We start from the raw sequence: 21,915 nt of genomic DNA, 5'->3' as shown, positions 1-21,915 counted from the left end.
AAAAACGATTACAGTAGTGGTTCTCAAATTGTGGGTGACAAATTAAGGGCACAGAGGTGAACACGGTGTTGATTTTTAATACAAATATAATTACAGTTCAACAAGAAAGAGAGAATGGTCTTTATAGAGTCAAACTGAGAATGAGATAACCAATCAGAGTGTTTTTGGCTGATTTTTAAGTGCTGTAGTGAACCTGCTGTTTAGTGCACATTGTTGTTTTTTAACTCAAAGGGTCAAATTGAACTCGACCTCAGAGTGAGTTACAGTTTCTCTGGAGACAACACTTTTAAATCTGACTGAAGTAATATAAAGCTTACATGTGATCAAATATCAGCTTTTTGCGGCTCATTTGTTTGGGCACATGTTCAGCCTTTACAGGGTTCCCCTGTGTTGTGATGCTGTGTACATACAGTAGTAGGCACATTACTATGAAAGAGGATTAGGACCATGTTAAGAATTTTATAGGATGTACAGGAGCCATTGCAGTTGTTTGGTTGAAACAACAATTTAGACACATTTAGACTTTTTTTCCTCAAAATACTAATTAAATTTAATGTCGAAATTTCAACTTTAATCCTAAAATGGCCATTTTTTTTTTCTAAATGTGAAAACTTTTATATGTGTTTTTTTTTTGTTGTTTAAAATTTGACTTTTATATATTTTTAGTTCATATTTTTGTATTTTTGCTTTTATTCTCCACAGTTTTAAGTTTTCTTTCATTTTAATTTTTTTTTTCATTTTAATTTTTTATATATTTCATTTTTCTGTATTTATTTATTGCATTTGTTTTCAAATGTATTCCTTTTTTTTCCAGTTTTTGCACAAATGTATTTTTCTTTCCTTGAAATATTTATCTTTTTTGTAATTTAAACATTAAGACTTTGTACCAAAATGTATGAAATCTTATAAAATAAAATAGGATGCCTGCACAATGACTTTTTTCAGTTTTACACATTTTTATATTTCAATTCTTAGGATTGGTGTTTGAAGCAGGAAGTTTTATCATAATTAAAATGTTATGAGATGTTTCTTATGAATAGAAATGTAGAGGTTCTCAAACTTAAGTAAAGATGCGCACAGCCAGGTGAGACATATGAAGTGATAATCACATAAGAAAACGAGATGTTGATTTCCCTTAAATATAGCTGATACTACTACTACTACTAATAATAACAACAACAACAACAACAACAACAACAATAATTAAAAAAGAAGAATAATTAACTAAAAATAAGATTTAGCCCAAGATTCTGACTTTAACTTAATTTAATTTTAATTCAATTACTTGTAAATTTTTCCATTTTTTGTTAAATAAACACGATGTAAAATGTTAAATTTAAAGGAATATGTTCAAAATTAAATGTACTTGATTGGTATACAAATATACCAATAACATTTTCTAAAATATTCTTAAAGAGGAAGAATTTTACCTTTGTTTTGTTTTGTTTTACTTTCACTTTCCTTTAATTAAAATTTTTTTTACTGAGGTTTTTTTTTTCTCTTTCTCTTTCTTTTTTGAGCGTGAAAATAATGTAGGAGAAGAAACCGACTAACAAGTACACCTCCGCACCTGTAGGTGTCGCTGCACAGAGCGCGGAGCTGCAGACGTGACGCGTTTCTCCGGCACTCGTTGGTGTTCAGCGCATGTGCAGCCGGATGTGGGTCATTATCAGCAGCAGCATCGTGGTTTATGGACGGCTAAGTGAGTGTTTGTCTCAGTTTATGTGGCGTTTGTAGCTTCCAACAGCGAAAAATGAGTGAAAGTGGCGCCGAAACGGCTCCTGCTGCCGCCAAAGAGCTGCTGGCGCTGAATCCTGCACAGGAGTCCGACTTCAGAAAGAAGGTTCAGGAGGTGAAGAAGAAGAAATCAGGCAAGGTGGGTGAGACATGTGGCCTTGAAGGAGACCCGATAGTCTGCAGTTATTTTCCTTTTGTTTACTGTCGCTGAGTTTACTCTCAGACTGCTTATGTCTCTCTCTGTAGTCTGTGTTTAACTCGGGTTCAGGTGCCGTGACATCTTTACAGGCTCGTGGTCTTTACTCTGTCAGTCGGCCCACGTGCAGCGTATTTACACAGGTTTACAGATGTAAGGCAGGCCCATTTAAAAAAAGAAGAAGAAATGACACCCTGTCTCAAATTATTAAGTTTACGGACTGAGAGGAAGATTAATGTTATTGCAGTAAAGAAATAAAGAGAACTGCCCCCAAAGAAATGTGACCAAACTGAATGTAAACTGATTTAAACAAGAAAATCTGTAAATGAGGCGAACATCTGTATGTTTAATTTATATAGATTGTATTTATTTTGTACTTTTATTTTGTAGACTTTTTAAAAGCCGGTCTGGGAAAAATAAATCTTTAAAGTACCGCATTTTCTTTTCTCATAATTTAGTCTGTGCATTATATTGTATTATAATCTGATCACAGGTGAAGGCCCAGCTATCTGTGTAATGTGGTGATCTGTCTTTTCCCCATCACAGGCAAACCGTCTGACCCCAGGAGTGATTTACGTCAGCCACCTGCCCCGAAACCTGGTGGAGCCTCAGCTCAAATCTTACTTCGGTCAGTTTGGGAAGATCCTGCGGCTGCGGCTGTCCCGCAGTAAGAAGGTAACCCTGAACATGTGGAAACGAATGTGTGAGGGGCGATCAGAATCTTCAACTGCATCTGTAAAACTTTCACAGCTATTGCAGCGATATATCACTTCCTTCAAACTTCACTTGGAGGCTTCTTTTTTTTTTTTTTTGATAAAACTTTAGAGGGAAATGGTCACTGAGAGGCTGATTATAGATTGTGTGGTTTGAGGCCTCATAGCCAGAACAGAAACTTCCAGATAAAAATCTCGGGTATAACTCACCAGAAAAGGAGCCCACATGTTGCATCTAAGCAAAAAATGACCTTTGAACTATAACTTGGTAAAAAAGTTGCAGGGATTTGTCTCCTGAAAGCAGTAACAAAGTAATAAAACTGACTCCCAAAACCTCCGTGTTCAGCAGGAGCAGTTGAGGAACTTCTTGATTGCCATTCTTGAATCCAGCACACTCTGCAAACATTCAGATTTCTTTATTTTGGTTAAGTAGTCCAGGCCAGGAGCCTGTTTGAAGCTCCACTTCTTAAAATCTGGCGTTTTGGCTGAGACTGAAAATGATCTCAGATGTAAAAGTGGTCTGAGGTCAGATAACTGAGCCTAGAGTACTCTGGTACATTAAGCTTATCACCTGCTCTGCCTGTTATCAGAGTGATAAAACCCATGTGCCAACAAACATCTGGGGGGAATGAAAACATCTGGAGGGCAGAATCTGTGACTGTCACTTTATTCCTCTCTCTGTTTGTTTGCAGACTGGTAACAGCAAAGGTTACGCTTTCATCGAGTTTGACTGCGATGAAGTGGCGAAGATCGTTGCAGAGACGATGAATAATTACCTGATGGGAGAGAGACTCATCAAATGTGAGTCAAACCTCATCTTTTAGATCCTGATTCACAGGAAGTTTCCCCCTAAAGGTCTTATTCCCTACCTGATGTTTATTTAAATGTATACTTTTTTATCTTTTTTTCTCCCAGGTCAGGTGTATCCTCCCGAGAAGGTGCACGAGAAGCTGTTTGTAGGCTCGGAGCGAGGGTTCAAAAAGCCGACGTATCCCGCGGTAACGCGTTACAACAAGCAGCACACGGAGGAGGAAATTGCAAAAATGACCGGCAAGCTGCTGCGCAAAGAGTCGAGGCTCCGAAAGAGGATCGCAGCATACGGCATAGAGTACGAATTCCCCGGATTTGTAAGTGTTTACACGCTGGAGATGAAACATTAAACGGATTTAGGTTTTAAAAACTGGAAATGTGCCGTGACATGGCGGCATATTTAAAGGCGTCTGATTTAATTAATGGATTTCTTCCAACTAAATTCCAAACAGCGTGCAGCTGTGATCTGTTCAGAAGCTTCAGTTTTTACAAAAAAGAAAAAGGATTTTCAGAGAATTACAGGCTGATAACAGCGATTTGGAATACTGCTGATTCCATATAAATTCAACTGAATCTGGAAAAACGTTCCCACCTGCCCCCCCCTCAGAATCATCTGGTTATTTACAGAAACTTTAGATTATTTAATGAAGCCATGCACCCTCATGCTTTCTTTCGAGTCATTCCCTGCAGGAATCTCCCCACTTCAAATATAAATGCCACAAACTAAACTCTGGGCTGTTTGTAGCTTAATAAAAAGGTTTTCAAAGTATGAAATCCTGTGATTTGCTGCGATTTAAGCCTGCGGGCTGCTGGGACTTGCAGTAGACACCCTGCACAGTAAACGGTGAAAACTACAATCAGTCTTCATACTCTTTATTCTGTCTGAGCAACAGTCCAGAAAGTCAAAGCAGATTCTCTTTAACGTCAGGCCTCAGATACTGTGTGCAGTCAGGACTGTTACACTGTCAGCTCGGCTTGGCAAAAAAAAAAAGTCAATATTTTTTTTTGTTTTGAGATTGTTTGTTCTTTCCGAGGTCTTATAAACTTCACCTTCACTGCTTTCTGTGCTCTTCCAGGCGGCTCAGGTTCCTAAGAAGAAGTCATCCTCCGATGCCGGGAACGTATCTTCGTGCACTGACGTAAGTCTTGTTGTCATGTTTGGTTTTATGTTGGGCGCAGACTGAAAATGGCCCCGGGTCTCTCAGTGGTCTGGGGCCAGATAACTGCGCCTAAAGAACTGCGGTGCGTTAAGCTTATTGCGCGTGTCTGATAGTGCCAGCGTGATAAAACCCATGTACCAACATTTAAGCCTTTTACTTAAAATGGATGCATTTAACAACAAAATCTGCAAAAAAGGATTGATATCATCCAGAGAGACTGAAGAAAGGTGTTGAATTTGATGCCTGAGCGTCATGCTGTACTTTCATGCAGTACTGGTTTTTACCACAAGGTGGAGCAGTGAGTCAGTGTAATCTTTGCTCTTCTTTAGGACAGCACACCTGTCTGCACACCCTCTTTCCTCGAGAGAAGAAAGTCCACGGCGGCAGAAAATGATGCTGATGATGAGATCATCATCAAGATGCCAGCTGTAGACAAAGAGGAAGACTCTGAGGAGGAAGAAGAGGAGGAGGAAGAGGAAGAAGAAGGGAGTGACGACGAGGAGGAAGAGGGAAGCGAGGAGGACTCTGAGGAGGAGGCTGAGTGAAAGTCCTGAGTTTTGTTGTGGACTCTGAGAGCAGAGAAACGAACGTCAGGATCCTGAACTGAATCGTTCTGTGTTCAGAAATCGATGGGACATGTTTGTGACGGACACCGCTGAAGACGAGCTGCGGCCGCGCGTGTACGACACACGAGGCTGCGTTTAGATTTTTTGCTTCGTCTAAAAAATGTGTAAACTATAATTCTTCAACAATAAATGTAAATATGGAAGGAAAGCTGGTGGGAAGGTAGCTCGCCTCACCTCTTATCGCTTCACATTTCAGCCACAGACTGTATTTAAAAGATGGTCGTAACCAAAGGGGCGTCACCTTTGTTGAGGATACCTGCCACCATTTACTTCTCAAATTCGTGTGTGTGTGTGTGTGTGTGTGTGTGTGTGTGTGTGTGTGTGTGTGTGTGTGTGTGTGTGTTGAATACACTTTAACTGCCGTGTATTCATCAGACCTCTGATAACTGAGGTAATTTTAATTGCAGCACATCTGTGAATTTATTAAATATTTTCCCAAATAAAATTAAAAGTTTATATTAAAACCAACCAGAGATTTCAGATTTGTTTTATAGCCTCAGATTTCCCAGTGTTGCACTTTTAGACGTCGTCTAAACGCCCGTTCACCCTTACTGGAGATCTGACTCAGTGGAATTCTACATCATAACCACAAACGCCTCTGAAACCTGACCCTGACTAAATGGCATGTCGACAAAGCTCACGCCTCTTGTGATTGGCCTGTTGAGTACCATCACCCCTCCTGTTTCCAGCTATGTTTTTGGGGCAGTTCTTGAATTTAGCCGTCAGAATAAAATCATTGTGTCAGTATAAGGAAAAATAATCATACGGTCAATATAAGGACGCACAAATGTCTGAAACCTTCAGAATGAGCAAAGAAGTGAAAAAACTAGAGGGACAAATTTAAGAGTGAGAACCTAGAGAGGGGAAAAAATACCTGGCTTTTTGATTGTATCAGCTGTTAAGTAAAAAAAGGGGCATAACCTCACCATAAATGCCGCTGCTAACATAGGCTACATTATTGACTCTGCAAAGACTCATTGCAGAAGTCTAAATCAGGTCTCTGATGAACACTTTTTGGGTGTAAGTTGGTGCGTCTGCGTTTCCTGAAGTCAATGCACGTGGGGTGAACTTGTGTGTGGACTGATTTATGGACAAAAAGATGTGACAGCATGTACAGGCCAGTGTAGAAACATAAAAATGGAGAATCGGGGTGAATCTGCAGTCCCTCCTGTGTAGTCTCATCTCATTTTAGTTCATTTAAAATTCAAACTTCTGACTGATAGTCTGGCTCTTTAGGAATTAAACAAGCATCTGACGCAGCAGAATCATCAGAGTATTTAAAAACTAAGTCGACTAATGAGGAAGAGCATGCTTGTTAGTGTGCAGAGTGCTCCAGCATTGACAGATTTCTGCTTTTAAAAATGAATGATGTAAGCGTCTGAATAAACAGAGGGGGCAGAGAATAAGCTGTACTGTAGTGAACTTTTAAAAGAGCTTTGGAAAAACACACAAAAAAACTAATTTCTCTGTAGAGTAAAATCTGAAGCTCGCACACTTTGCGGTAGTTTCCCGGGAGAAACCAAAGCTGGAGGCAGTGCAGAGAAACTCAGCAGGGGAAACAGGAGTGCTGAGCTGGTGACGTTTTGAAGACTGAAAACTGAAAGTTTTTCTCTGAATCGAGGGGACGCTGTGACTGCTCGCTCGTTCACTAACAACTAATGACAATAAGCATACGTGTGTTTATCTTTGAACTTTATTTAATTCAGCTTAATAAAGTGTGACTTAATAATGCATATGTCTCTTTTTGAAATGAAGCTGTTGAACTGATTTGTTTTTTTAAAGGTGTTTGGTTTTTCAATTTAAACTTTAAGTAGAAAATTTGCTTTCTTTTTCTTATTTTTAAACTGAAAAAAGGGTGTCCCGATAAAACCCTGCAAAACCCCCGCATTATAAATAGAACTTCCCACTTCCTGTTTGACAGGCTGGACCTTCAGTGTGGAGCAATTCTCTGTAACTATGAAAGTTTTGAGTGTGTGGTTAGTTTTTACAGTGAGAAAAAGCTGGCGAGCGGGGAAAATCCTTGCAGGAGAGATCAGAAACTCCACACAATTCGTTTTATTACCAGTAAAAGGGCTGAAAAAAATTCCGTACTTCAGCATAAGTAATGTGACGCTCCTGAGCTGGCCTCTGTTTACTATTAATTTACAGGAAATCTGAGAAATGCAACTGACTCAGTCTTTGCTTTATCTGTAAAACATTTCTCTAAACTTTCTATGAGTAACAGCTGTGACACAGTTGTAAGTGTGATTTGGTTCCTGAAAAAAATTGCAGCAATCGTTAAGTCCTGTTGGGTAAAACTGAACGACGCCCCTTGATACTGATGCTCACCTGTAGAGACGATCCATACCAACGCTGGGATTGGTATCAGATCGATAATCTGGCTCTATCCTCCAAGTTCAGCATGTAGCCCACTGAATTGTTTCTTTTATTTTTTACAAATTAAAAAATGTACTTCAAACATGCACAATAAAAAATCTCTGAATCTTTTCGTGTTGAATGTCACATCTTTTAATAATAGCCTACAGCACATTTAAACAGAAGTTGACCCAAAGACAGGCACATATACCTTCCTCTTCTCAAAACAAAACCGAAAGGTGTGTTAACTTATTATTGTGGAAAATGAAAGTGATTTGGTGGTAATTGAAATGTGTTCAGAATTTGGTGAACTGAGATTGAGAAGTTATGAAACACTGCTCTCCCTTACATAAGCTGCCTTTATAGGTTAAAAGTATCAGTATCGGTATTGATATCAACAATACCTCCCCTGTATTTACCGGGTGTTTTTGACCTTTTGACCAACATTCCTCTTTCCAAAGAGTTTACTACTATAGAAGAAGGCTTTGTATATCTGCCTGTAAACACAATAGCTCAAAAAGTTTTGAATCAATTCCAACAAAACTTTGCAGGGGTGTAAACCAGCGGTCCCCAACCAGATCGGTTTAATGTCAGACAATATTTTCACAGACCGGCCTTTAAGGTGTCGCGGATAAATACAACAAAATAAAAATGATACGATCAAGACAAAAACTGTGGTGTTTTGTAAATATAATAATAAATGTGAATTCACTGTGTAATTGTGTAACTTTATTAGCAGAGTCCTCCGGAAATGCGGCAACAACATTAAGAGTAACATCCTCCTCTCTGCCCCTTAATGCTCTCTGGTCACTATGGTATTGCATAAATATTTCTTTCAAAATAAGACGCTCAACTACAAAAAAAAAACCATGAAAACCATGAATTTCACACCTGAGCCTCAACTCTCGCGGCCTGGTACCAGTTCGTGACCCAGGGGTTGGGAACCGCTGGTGTAGAGTGAGGTGATGTTAACAGTCCAATAAAATTTGGCCTACATCTACTGAGGTCTTGAAGGTCAGCAGATTGATCTTAATGTCAAAGTGCTCTGTAGACTTAAACCTATGATTCTTCCTGCCTTTGTCTGTATTAACAACATATAGGCATGTAGGGGATGATATACGGGGATTCTAAGTATCTTCCTCTGAAGGTCAACCAGGGTCAAACTTTCATAAAATGTCTATTATCTTTAAAATTCTACTGCCTTTGTTTGTATTGGAAATATTTATGAAATGATGCTGTTATGCCTGGGCTGAGGTAATAAGGTAATAGGCTTCGTCTAGCCACGAAACTGCTTGTCAGTCGTCTATCCCAACAAAAACTATACAGAACGAAGATCAGTGATCACAGGGTGGGTGGAAGACGCGATGAAGCACCTCATGATAACACCAAAATGTGCAAAGGATGAAAGAAATGACGGGAAATCGTGCAAAGTTGTGCAGTTTATGAAGACGTGCCAAACGTTTTTGTCTAACCTCACACCTCCATTTAATCGTCTTTGTGACCATTTGACCTTTGACCTTACAGATGTCACATACTCCATTACACATAATACGCATTGCAAAACCTGCGTAACTATAAGTCAGCCATGTTCCTGTGAATCAGAAATAGCAAAGAACTGTTAGAGACATGCGTCATTACTTTAAAATGGTCATCAAAGCGAATTTAGGGGAAGTCCCGATGACGTCTACCGCATCTCATAAGAGGAAGCGGAAGATGCACCATGCCTGGGCACCATGCGTCTAAAATCAGTGTTGTCATCTCGGTTTATAGGAAACATCCTCACAAAAATGGCTGTTCTGCTTGGACTTTTTTCAGCTCTCCTATTTGGTAAGCTTTATATATTTTTATGCAAAGCCTGTGTGTTTACATTAAAGAAACAAAGTCGACTGGTTTTTGTGGGATTGGGTTTGAAACTCATATTAAACATGGCTGTTTGTTGCATCATCGAAAAGTCCAATACCGGTGTTTGAGACTCATTAACTGCGGTTCTTTTTTTTTTTTTTTACATTTTAGTATCTGAAGCCATATCTGTGTACAATGTCAACTCAACCATCATGGACTCAGCACTCCTGGGATGTAGCGTGTCAGTTAAAACCGACTTGAAAAATCTTCGCTTTTACTGGCAGGATGAAAGGAAGGCTGTTTTGTACTCTTTCAATAAAGGAGAGACAATGTTCAAGCATGTAAAAGACCATTATCTGAACAGGACCGCGGCCTTCACCCAGGACATGACGAAAGGAAATATTTCAGTCCTACTCAAGAATTTGACTCTTGGAGATAATGGGAGGATATTTGAAGCTTACGCTGCAGTTTTTAATGGTTCGGAGACAGTGATGCAGACCTCAAAAGTTTGCCATGTAAATTTGTATGTAACAGGTAAGAGAGGAAGTTGGCTTTGCTGATGTTTATGTTTTATGAAGAAGTGAGTATACCAGCAAAATTTCTAAAAAAGACTTTTTTGAGTTAACACTTAAAGTTCACACTAAATATGCAGAAGTGGTTTGGGATTAAAGAGAGAAGAGAAGATATGTGAACTCTTTTCTTTTTGTGAATTTCACTTTAGTTAGAGCACATGATTTTAAATCATAATGGATTGCATAACTAAAGACACAACTTCCCATGTAATTTATTTTAACTCACTACATGTAAAAGTTATCTGACCCAGCCCTGGTCATGAAGTAAAAGTGACCTTACAGTTGGGATTCTCTAAAGTTAATTTAGTTTAACATAAACCTTCGAACTAATTTTGCGTCTGTTTTTTTACATTTGGCTAACTACCTGCTAGCTAAAGATATAAGACATAAAATAAAGAAAAACTATTAGGGATTTAGCTGATTTTGAAATATGTTATTAGCTGTGAAATACAACAGGCTAACTGTTAGCTTTGGATAAAACTGGGTTTATGGTTAGCTTTAACGATCAGAAGAAATTACTTCTACTGATTTAAAGGTATTAGTGGATGGATATTATTAGCCATGACCATGCAAACAGTAGTCGATCACAGAGGGTTTTGTGAGCCGGTTGGGGAATGCATGCTTTTCTCTAGCAACAGACGGGTTGCTAGGGAAAAATTCAGGTCACTGATTGGTCGGTAGGCCTGTGTGACTTTAGCAGTCATTTTCCCAGCAACTACCATCAACCAGTGTAGGAATTATTCATTTCCCCTCATGACCAGTCTCGATGTCAGACAAGTTAATGTCATCATCATCATCGTGTCTGCAAAACCTCAGTAGGTAGAATGATGGTATCAGTTTGATTAGTCTCACTCGAAACCGAACAAGCAGATGAAAGGGACTTTTTAAAATTGACTTTAACATTCTTCCCCTCTCTCCTCAGTGCCTTACAAGCACCTCAAGCTGGCTGTAAACACTAAAACAATGACTTCAGTGTGCACGCTGCATGGTGTATTTCCAGCTCCTGAGATACGCTGGACCATCCACTACAACCACTCTGAATCCTTAGTTGACTCGAAGCATGTCCACACTAAGACAGAGCAGGATCCTGAAAACTATCTGTACACCTCCAGCAGCACTCTCCACATCCCTGCAGGTCATTACCGAGCCATTACCTGTCTGTGCCACAACCCCACTTTAAATACGACTCTGAACGCCACCTATACTTTAAGCAAAGGTAGGTTAAAAGTTCGTAATGCCCTGTTTTCAACATGTTGAGTCAGAAAACAGGAAACAGGAAGAGCTTTGTGGATACAGACTGTGTCTTTCTGCTTCTCCAGGTGCAGCAGTGTGGAGTTTACCTGGCCGGACTGCAGGTCTCATAGTGGCTGCTGCAGTTCTTCTAACAGCTCTGCAGCAGCTGTAGTTCACACATGATGTGAGTTGATCGACAGAAAAGGCTTTTTTCAGGTTTATATATGTTTAAAGGATGTGTATGTGTTTCTGTCTCTTGTGTATGTGACACAGCAACATCTTAGTGCCTTTACATTTTGAATACAGGTATTAAAAATAGATTATTCTGTGTATTTTGTCTACCTGAAGATAGAAAAATCTGTTAATTTATTTTCTGTTCCTTTCTCAGGGCCTGGTTTTGGTGGTGGACGACTTCAGCTGGTCTAGGATATTCAAAGTACACCAAAGTTTGTGTGACTTTTGATGTATTTATAAGTGTATTTATGCCACACTACTCCAGTCTTATTGCAAGCCTAAATCAGAGACTTTTGAAAATGCTGCTTATCCAGTTTCAGTCTGGCCTGGATGGGAAAACACAGACTGAGTTTCATGAATCAGAAAAATGAAACCAAAAGATCACACCTAGGATCAGGTTCCCTGTGTGGTTTCACCCATTTCGTGTCTGTAGTTACTTCAGGATTTCAGAAAAGGAACAATTGCGCACAAATGTGGGTTAAAAACCTTGAGGTGGATAATAATAGTCCTGCTAGTTTTGTGTTCAGTGAAGGGAGTGCGGGCAGAAGATGAAAGGAGTAGAGATTGTGAAGGTGGATGAGTTTAAATGTTTGGGCTCGACCTTCCAAATAGACAGAGCAGACGAGACGTGAGGAAAAGAAACAGAGGAAGACCTCAGAGATTCATGGATGTAGTGAAGGACTGGCGATGGAGGAGGGTGCTGGGAGTGATCTGTTTTGAAAAGCAGCTGAAAACTCCTTTTAAACTTGTTTGTTTTTTTAGCAATATGATTGTGAAGCACTTTGTGATATTTATCTATATGAATAAAATTTTATTTTACTTATGCTTCTGTTTCTTATTTTACAGTTTTGCCATTAAAGTTCAAAGGTTTTTTTAGTTCTTCCTGATATTCCCTGGTGGTTTCTGTAAAGTTTTGGAAATCCATTCAGATTATGCTGATGGCATAATGAACTACACTCACCAGCCTTCTTGTGATTGGCTCATAACTTTGTGGCAAGATGTAAACATAATGGTCTCCCCCTGCAACCCATAATAATGGCAGAGGAGAGCGCTGGACTGCAAACCACAAAGCACCTTTACATCCTTACTTTTTATGCTGCTGCGTGGCTTCATTTACAATAATAAATGTTTTTTAGTATATTTATGTTTTATATTATAAGCTGAATAATGTTTTATTCAGACTTCAAGAGAAATATGATGAAGCCCCCCCCCCCCCCCCCCCCCCCCCCCCCCCCCCCCCTTTGACTCCACCCTGCAGGCTGTACAGAAAGCAGCCCTCAGTCATCAGTTGTGTGACCAAAATACAATACGCTTTATTTTTTTCCAGTGTGAACCAAAATAAGCAACTGAGTCCATGAAATCAAAAGGAAAGAGATTACAGAGGTCAAGATGACCAAAGCTTATCGCCATCTGGTGGAGAGAAAGCAGGTTTAAGTCACGTCCACACTGGCTTCAGTTTACTGATCTTGAAGATATGAAGATATGTCCATGTTTTTTGCTGTTTGTGGATGTTATTATTCATGAACATGATTAATAACCCACCATGAATTTATCAACCAACCTTCTGCATCTTTTCATAGATTCTACAGGACCTGATTAAACTGATTGAGGCTAATGGTGCGAATAATGCAGAGCTGTGTGAAATATGCGTCTCTCTCTCTTTTTAATATTGTAGTCTTCTGATGTTATTGTAATTTCTCTGTAGTTATTATTACATAAATAAACTTCTCTTTTAGCACAATTTTCAGATATTTCATGAATCTAAATATTTTTTTCATCTTTTTGCACAAAAATCTTGAAGACTTCCACATCTGTAAACCAGATGTTTGTTCACATTTAGCTTGAAACTGAAGCATGGAAGTAATTTGTTGTTGATCAAAGTATTATGGAGTTACTGGTTCATCAGTGTTTTGATGTTAAAATAATACGAGTGTACTGGATTACAGAAAGCACAATTTGTGGGGGGTTTAGCTTATTTTACATGATTGAAAACTGTGATTAATTTTGCATTAGAATATTTTATAGTAAGCATCACAAATAAAGGACAAGGTACAGGTGTGAGAAACCCAAACAGCCATTAAAATAAAGTAGCTCGGTCACTTGTGAGTCAAAGAAACTGGTTTATTGGATTATTTCTTCAGTAATTGTAGGTTATAGTTCTCCTCGGCTTAACTTTTTTTTTTATTGGTATTTATGAGCCTGTTTGAGCTGGGCATATTGATTTAGTCATGACACGACAGGAAAATCAAATTAATCAATCATATTTTCAGCTCATTTTGGTTGATCTACTGAAGATGACACCACTTAGGACACAAATGTGGGACCCAAACCCTGCAAGAGACACCGAATCTCCTCACTGTAGGGTTAAAAGTTCAGGTTTTTCCTTTAATTTGTCCCTCGTCTGCAGCTGCGAGGTAAATTGGGAAAAATGAAGAGTGTTTTTAAGATGCCGCCTTTGTGGCTGCTTTAATGAAGTGTGTGTCTCTAAGGGTCCTGCAGGGTTAAGCCCATGTTTGTCAAACAATGTGAGAGAAAAGGTGCTGCTGCACAAGTGGCATTAGTGGTATTTGGTGTGTTTTTGCATACGTGTGTGTGTGTGTGTGTGTGTGTGTGTGTGTGTGTGTGTGATGGGTTCAGACGCCCGACCTTCTGGGTGGGGGGTGGAGGGTGAAGCCAGCCAGGACTTTAAGCTGTTGGACAGACGGGCTCACAGGGAACAGAGCGGGAAACAGTCAAACAAGCTAAGCAAACAAGGAGAGGATTTTCCGCTTGGCCTGATCGTGTGTGGACACATGACGCCGCTGGAATCACGCTCAAAGGTCGGAGGTCAGACTTTAGCAAATACCAAACTAGTAAAGACCTCATGTGTTCAGTCAATAACATTTCCATTCATTTAGATCATTATTTCGTCTCCACAGTGAGAGGAGGGCAACATGCTGAAGAATCACGACACCAGAGCTGAAATATGTTCCATGCAGTTCATTTTAGACACGAATGATTGTTTTAAAGTAGGTCTGAGTGTTTTCTGTGTCATTCTTTAAAATTAAAACGCATCCGTGCATCACTGAATTAATTCAAGCTGGCTTATATTTACTTTTTTAGGACATTTGTTACATATATGTAGTGTTTCTTTGGCATTCTTTCAGTTTTATTTTGTTTTTTTCATCTGTCTGGAACAACAACATGAATACTTCAGTAGCGAACAATCCCCTGGCATTTATTTTGAAACTTCAGTTGCTGTTAACCAACTAGCATGCACTAGTTTCCTCTGGTTTCTCCTCCTTTCCCCTCTAATATGATCAGAATTTATAAAATAAAAATTGTATGGCATTCATTAAGACTTAAAATTAATGACTGAGCAGGAAATAACTGAGATTATAAGCTGGGTGAGAAGGAGGTACATTTTTTTCATACTCCCATTGAATCAGACAGAAACGCCCCCTGCTGGTCACTGGAAACACTGCAAGTCTAAAGCATTGGTTTCACTTTTCAGACCCAAAGACACTGCAGACCTCTGGTTTCAAAAAGCTGAGAGTCAAAACGCTCAACCTTCAAACGCACAACCTCAAAACCCATTCGGTGATGTCACACAGGCTACATCTTTTAAATACAGGCTATGACAAACACTTTATTCAGTTTCAGACTTGCATGTTTCTGCAGTTCCCTGAAAATGTTATTTAGGAGTTAGATCCAAACTAATTTAGAACAATCAACTGATCATTAAATGAAGAAGTCAATTTATGGGGCCAAACTCCCAGCATGCACTCAGGTAGTGCAGCCATTCTCGGGAGCCTCTTGTTCCTGGTTCCCATGTCTCTGCTGGGATTAATCCCTGAACCACAGGTGTGATAATCCCAAACAGAATGGCCCCGCTGAACACAGGGACTGACGGTGCTCAGGCCCCAGTCTGCTTTGATCAGAGCCAGCAGCAGCTGTTCCCGTCTGTCCACAAATGGAGCCGGGAACGCCAAAGATACAAGAGGGCTAAACGACCCAACAGGGATCCTCTGTGACAGACACTGAGGGATGGAGGTGTTGGACAAACTCAGGACAAACGTAACCCTGAACAGATTTAGCAGCAGGCAACACAGTAGAAGAAGCTTTGCACAGCGACCAGGACACTGATGAGATTAAATCAGAGAGAAGAGTCTTTGATAGTTTTTATCTGTCACGGTGCTGAGGAGACCAGTCTGAAGGTCTGCTACTCGGTGTGGGCTTAAATGGGCAGAGGTTCATCAAGCTACAAAAAGAAAACCGTGTCTACAAAGTCTGAAATGCTATGAACGTGGACAACACGTCCTCTGGACCCTGCCTCTCTGATAGTAATGGGTTGCATCAGTGCATGTGGAGTTGGTAGGTTGCACATCTGGAAAAAGACCATCAGTGCTGAAAGACACGTCCCATCCAGAAGACATGATTTCAGGGAAGGTCTTGCATATTTCAGCAAGACAATGCTAAACCACATACTGCATCTATTCCAGCAGCATGGCTTCACAATAAGAGTCCAGGAGCTGAAATGGCCTGACTGCGGTCCAGACTGTTCATCAACTGAAAAACATTTTGAAGCTTCATAAAATGACTCAGTGGGCCCAGCAGCTCGAATCCTCAATCACCCGAAACGTCAGCAGCCACAGCAGCTGTGATGTCATGCACGGGTTTCTGGACTCCACATTCAGAAGCCTCAATGTTAGCATTTTGTCGCTATTGATTGCTGAATACAGATAATTAATAAACAGATAATTATTATTGACCAAAAGCAACAATGATAACATGGCAGCAGCTATAAAGCTAAATTCAGTGAAATTAACATGTTTTTTATGCTCAGCTCTAACCTGCTGCTAAGAAACTGATTTTGTGCTCTATGTTGTGTTAGTGTAATCAGACTGTCTGTCAATAATTTATCACAGAAGTTGTTTTTTTTTAACAGAAAATTACATTTTTTCTTTTTGCATTTTTTTCTACCCGATAGCCACAAATGGCACCAACTAACATTTCACATATTTCCAGATTTTCTTTTACGGTTTTGCTCCTGTTGAAATGTGTCCTCATCCTCATAGTCCCCAGTTTCCACAGACTGTCTGATAATCAGGGTTTTCTTTCCATTCTTCTTGAGTTTTTTTTACCTTTACCTTTCCTTAGAAACCACAATGAGATGCCTGTAGATGTGAATTCCGGCTGTGAAAATGTATCGATTAGCTTCACCTTAGCGAACTACAGCAGTCGATAACAAGTGCTCAAATTATCCTGAGGCATAAAAAAATCGTATATTTTATGCACTCGGTTCTCAGAGCTGCTCCAACATAAAATACTTCTCCAAAGAAAGTCAGGAAAACGTCTTGCAGCAATTTAGAGAAATCATGATGTCATTACGGGTACGATTTTGGGTGGTTTTACCAAAATATCCCCAGCGTTACCTCCACATGTTGCAGTGCTGGTGAAACATGTGCATTAGTCAGTAAGATCAGAAAACATCCACATAAAAGCCATCCTGTTCTCTTCCGCATATCATGACTCTGAACATTTTTATTCATAAAATGTGTTTATTCTCTTTCGTTTGTGCTTCAAGATGATTGGGATCCAATCAGACGAGGACCAGGAGTGTTTCTGATTTACAGCAAAGACACTGATTGCACTTTGGAGCTCCTACACAGCATTGAACCAAGTCCAGGTCTTGATGGCAGATGGAAACCCCTCAGGGAGAGGAAGACAAGATCACGGAGCGACAAAAAAGCCCAAGAAAGATAATAAAAAATTATAGCTAAAGGGTAGAAAACATTCAAATTTCATTCCAGAGTAAATGTACAAATAAGAAAGAAAAAATGAAGAAGATGAAGATTATCTCCTTCTAAGGACGAGAAAAACTCATTTACCGCTCGAATGTTGTGGCAAAGAGTGACCAGCTGAATCTTACGTAAATGATCAAATAATCAACAAGGCTGCGGGTGGAAGTTATCCATTGATTTCTTATATGTCTGTGTTTTGTTGCTGTGGATAGATATAGTTACAGTTTTATTCATAATCTGATTTGTTTTGTTTCATAAATGGACCCAAAAAGTCAATATCTAAACAAAAGCATCACAGAAGCTGATCTAAAGTTTAGTAAAATAAGTAAAAGAGACAAAAGAAAATCATCCCAAGTTGAACAGACCGATCCTGAAACCGTCCGAGATCAACGTCCTTCGAGGATTTAAAAAAAAGTAAAAAAAAAAAACATTAATGAAACCAGGCAAAACTGTACCAAGTCAGACAAGTCAGTTCATATGAGACGGCTCCTTCACAGGAGCAAACTTTTAATACCGGCTTCATCTTCTGGCTGTGACTTCCTCTGGGTTAAAATAATTTTCTGATTAGTCCTGAAGTCGTTTTTTAAAAGCACTTCTCAGATTTGTCTCATTTTATGTAGAACGGCTCAATTTGTTTGATCCACCGTCCATCCTATGTTAACCAAGGATGTGCATGTTTCTTATGAGTGTTTATAAAAGTTAAATGAATAATTTTTGAAAGAGAATCTTCCATAAAAATATTTAGAAATAAAGATTTAGTTTGCAGGACTTTAAAAACTGAATAGTTGACAAGATAAGGCACCTGTTTGTCCACTGGAGGGCAGCCTTTACCAGCGAATTCCCAGTTATATGTGTGTGTGTGTGTGTGTGTGTGTGTGTGTAGGTGTGTGTGTGTGTGTGTGTGTGTTGATGAGAAGTCCTCTGCTCTAACTTTCCCACTCTGAAGTCCCGTTATGAGATCTTTGATTTGCAGATGTGTTGTTACCTGCTAACATTGTTTGTGTTGCCACTCAGATGTGGGCGAGCTATGTCCTGCAGTGGCCAGACACGCACACACACACACATACACACACACACACAGAGTGAAACAAAAATACACAGTGAAACACACATGCTGTGGAGACTTTGTGGTAATATACCCTCCCTGTTGTCCTGTCAGGTTGCGTTTCACACTGTCAGGGTCACCCACCGTGTCCCGGGCTAAGCCTCGTCTCCCTTTGATTCACTCACACACACACACACACACACACACACACAGAGTGACACTGCAATCAGATTAAATGTAAAACGCATGTGCTCCACATCAAAGCGCAGCCGACTGTGCGTGTCCTTTGCCATGTGTTCGACAACAATCGCACAACATTCAGAGAAACTCAGACTCAGCAATGATTCATTTTCTTCTTTCTTTTTTGACGTGTCAACACCTTCTCAGATCTCGGGAGGAGGAGGAGGGCCCGGCTCCATCGAGTTACGGCCCAGGTTATAATAAATCAGAAAGAAATGATTAAAAAGGACTTAAAGCCCCTCTCGGTGGACTCTATCTGAGAGCAGTGGGGTTACCACACAAACAGAGCGCGGGCCTCAGCGCCGGGCGGCCCCGCTGCCCCGGGATCTGCCCGCTGACCTTTGTATGAATAGAGGAAGATATTGACTGACAGTGCGGCCTGAATAGGAAGCCTGGTTAGCTCCCAGTTGAGCAGAGGGGTAAGTTGATACCCTCGTGTTCCCCCACTGCTTGAGCAAACACCTCAGCCTCAGAGCAAAAACTGCAACAGTGACGAAGAGGTCAGGCCTGCAGACCCTCCTCCTCCTCCTCCCCGCTCGGTCACAAGGCCAAATCGATGCATCTGACCCCGCTTTTCTTCAGCAAATGAACTCTCACCCTGAGTCTAACAAAGAGAGAGAGCGAGATAGGACTTTGTTTTTGGTGTGCACAAACAGAGCTGTCCACTCGAGGGTCCGTATGAGCGGTGTGTGCCGAGGCCAAGAGAGTGAGATGGATGTGCCCATTGGAGCACTAAGTGGCCTGAAAGTGAGGTCTGTGTGCGAGTGTGTGTGTGTGTGTATGCTGAAGGTGTGTTACTCCAGCTCTGTGGGTCTCAAACTTTTTCTAGCAGGCGACGCACTAATTTAGTTCAATTTTATACCTACAATACAGAGAAAATCCCAACAATCAGACGGGCCCTTTGAGCAAATACTTGGTAACAGTGGGAAGGAAAAACTCCCTTTTAACAAGAAGAAACCTTGAGCATAACCAGGCTCAGGGAGGGCCAGTTTTACTTCCTGTTTTTCCCTACTCTCTGAATGTCTTCACCTCTTCTTTGCTTTTAAATGTATCTTGTTCCCTACCTGTGTCTTTGTTAAAGTGTTTTGATGACCCCCCTTTAGCTTGTTTTTCAGTTGATCTGTTTGAACTTTGCTGTCAGCTGAATTAAAAGGCTTGATTTTTAATATTTTGCCTGCTTGAGCTCTTCATTTAAATTCTCTACACCTTCACCTCGACCTTTAGTCTAGAGGTGCAACTGTACATCTACAAAACAAGTCATTATCTGCTCCCTGAATCACTGAGAACTCAGACTCTTTATTGGGACCTTTAGGATCTTGCAGGAGTGTACGAGCACAGCACTTCTATCGCATATGCAGGTACACCACCATTTAAAGACAAACAGTGCAACTTTACACTGGACTCTAATGCACAGTGATCCTGCATGAGTGCAGATAGATATAGTTACAGTTTTATTCATAGTCTGATTTGTTTTGTTTCATGAATGGACCCAAAAAGTCAATATCTAAACAAAAGCATCACAGAAGCTGATCTAAAGTTTAGTAAAATAAGTAAAAGAGACAAAAGAAAATCATCCCAAGTTGAACAGACTGATCCTGAAACCCTCCGAGATCAACGTCCTTCGAGGATTTAAAAAAACTACTTCAGGACTAATCAGAAAATTATTTTAACCCAGAGGAAGTCACAGCCAGAAGATGAAGCCGGTATTAAAGGTTTGCTCCTGTGAAGGAGCCGTCTCATATGAACTGACTTGTTCGGAGTAGCCATCCATCCCACACGGCTTAAATGTGTTTTTCAACCCTGAAAATCTGGCCAGCTCCTATTACGAGGTTACGAGGGATCAGAAATGCCAGAAAAATTGCATTTCAGCCCACTGATATGTACTTCAAATATATTCACGAAGGTACAGTTTTGCCAAACAGTGCAACTTTACACTGGACTGTAATGCACAGGGATCCTGCAAGAGTGCAAACCTTGGAGTAATGTGATCTTTCCTTTTTTGTCTGCTGCGTGACCGCAGCGTTATGGACCAAAAGAGCAAAAGATGATTTGCTTAGTCCAGCGTGCAGTGTGTTACACTCGTCCAGTAACAAAGTTGCAAAGGCAAGCACAACTTTCTTGAGATCTGATGGAAAAAAAGGATTTTAATCTGTTTTGCACAAACAAAGCTGTCCTCCAACACCCACTCGAGGGTGAGAGTGTGTCCTGAGCTGGGTAAAAACACGGTAACCACAATATTTATTTGCTTATCAAGTGTCCCTGTATGAAGTTAAACAGGAAAAAGTGAAAGAATAATAATAACCAGTTTGGTAGCCAGCTCAAACTTTACTAACAGCTGTGACAGATCTTCAAAACACGAGGAAAACGGCTCTCTAACAAATGACAGATCGTTAAAGCTGTGACTGTGTGAGACGGGACACCTTTCTCAGGTGTAGGCGGTTAGGTCCTGACGATCCTCTCTCTGTGAAGTCACAAAGCACGGCTGTGCCTCCCACTTCAGAGATGCACATGTGGATCGCATGAAACTGCAGGTATTTAATAAACTCACCAAGCACACCTTCAGACCCAGGAGTCACGTTTTTAATTCCTATGGATATTTACGGAGCAGTGTTGATGCCAAACAAGCTCTACCTTCATGTTTTGCCTCTCCACTCCACCACCCCACTCTGTCACTGCTGCTGACCATTACTGTAGCTATTATTATCATCTGTTCTTGCAAAAATTTGTTCCCTTCCTGCTGAAAATGAAATTTATTCTCTGATCCTCAATTCCTCCTCCCACCACAAAAAAAATATCAGACCCAGATTCTGAAGTAAATTAAGCGTCTTCATTGTATTATGTTGTGGAATAACATATTTTAGTGATGGCCAAGCATTTTATCTTAGTGTTTCACACTCGCCTGCACCTTCCTGCCTCTGTGACCTTGACTCAAAAAATACAGGAAAAGTGTATCAAGATTAGGGATGGGTATCGAAAACCGGTTCTTGTTGAGAACCGGTTCCCACTGTTTCAATTCCTTGGAATTGTTTGCCATTTTTGCAAACGATTCCCTTATCGATTCCAGTTCCCCCGAATGACGTCACCACGTTGCGGAGCGTCATTTACCTGGCAGGAAACACGGCGCCGAGGCTCAAATGCTCAAAAGTTTGGTTATACTTTACGAGAATGGATGACAACGGGGCAAATTGCAATACTTGCAAAGTAGATATTTCATTTAAGGGAGGAAACACTACAAATATACAAAAGCATTTGCTCACAAAACACATGATGACCTTAAATGAATGTCGTGTTTTTAATTCCGCTCCGGACTCGTGAATCTCAACCCAGCAGCAGCGGTAACGTTTGCACGTCCTCTCCCGTTAATGCGGC

At 40.3% G+C, this 21,915-nt stretch overlaps 2 protein-coding genes and 2 non-coding genes across 4 annotated transcripts; all 4 read left to right on the top strand.

Annotated features, from left to right (window-relative positions):
* Positions 1-1,644: 1,644 nt before the first annotated feature.
* On the top strand, positions 1,645-7,727 carry nifk (nucleolar protein interacting with the FHA domain of MKI67). Its single transcript, XM_085136402.1, has 6 exons — positions 1,645-1,876; positions 2,480-2,608; positions 3,339-3,447; positions 3,562-3,773; positions 4,533-4,595; positions 4,946-7,727. The coding sequence occupies exons 1-6, from the start codon at positions 1,754-1,756 to the stop codon at positions 5,159-5,161; spliced, it is 852 nt and encodes a 283-aa protein (XP_084992528.1). The 5' UTR covers positions 1,645-1,753; the 3' UTR covers positions 5,162-7,727.
* Positions 3,133-3,263, top strand: LOC146500962 (small nucleolar RNA ACA64). Its single transcript, XR_014870019.1, has one exon. It is a non-coding gene; the product is annotated as a small nucleolar RNA ACA64 (small nucleolar RNA).
* LOC146500961 (small nucleolar RNA ACA64) lies at positions 4,632-4,762 on the top strand. The gene has a single exon (XR_014870022.1). It is a non-coding gene; the product is annotated as a small nucleolar RNA ACA64 (small nucleolar RNA).
* A 773-nt stretch (positions 7,728-8,500) lies between the features above and the next one.
* LOC146500959 (CD276 antigen homolog) lies at positions 8,501-12,688 on the top strand. The gene is made up of 4 exons (XM_085134548.1): positions 8,501-9,424; positions 9,611-9,973; positions 10,934-11,227; positions 11,331-12,688. Exons 1-4 carry the CDS (start codon positions 9,331-9,333, stop codon positions 11,414-11,416), a joined length of 837 nt encoding a protein of 278 aa, XP_084990674.1. The 5' UTR covers positions 8,501-9,330; the 3' UTR covers positions 11,417-12,688.
* The last annotated feature ends 9,227 nt before the right edge of the window (positions 12,689-21,915 follow it).

This window comes from Neolamprologus multifasciatus, chromosome 16 (genome assembly GCF_963576455.1).
Source record: "Neolamprologus multifasciatus chromosome 16, fNeoMul1.2, whole genome shotgun sequence".
NCBI classification, from domain to species: Eukaryota; Metazoa; Chordata; class Actinopteri; order Cichliformes; family Cichlidae; genus Neolamprologus; species Neolamprologus multifasciatus.
This window is presented reverse-complemented; position numbering and strand designations above follow the sequence as displayed.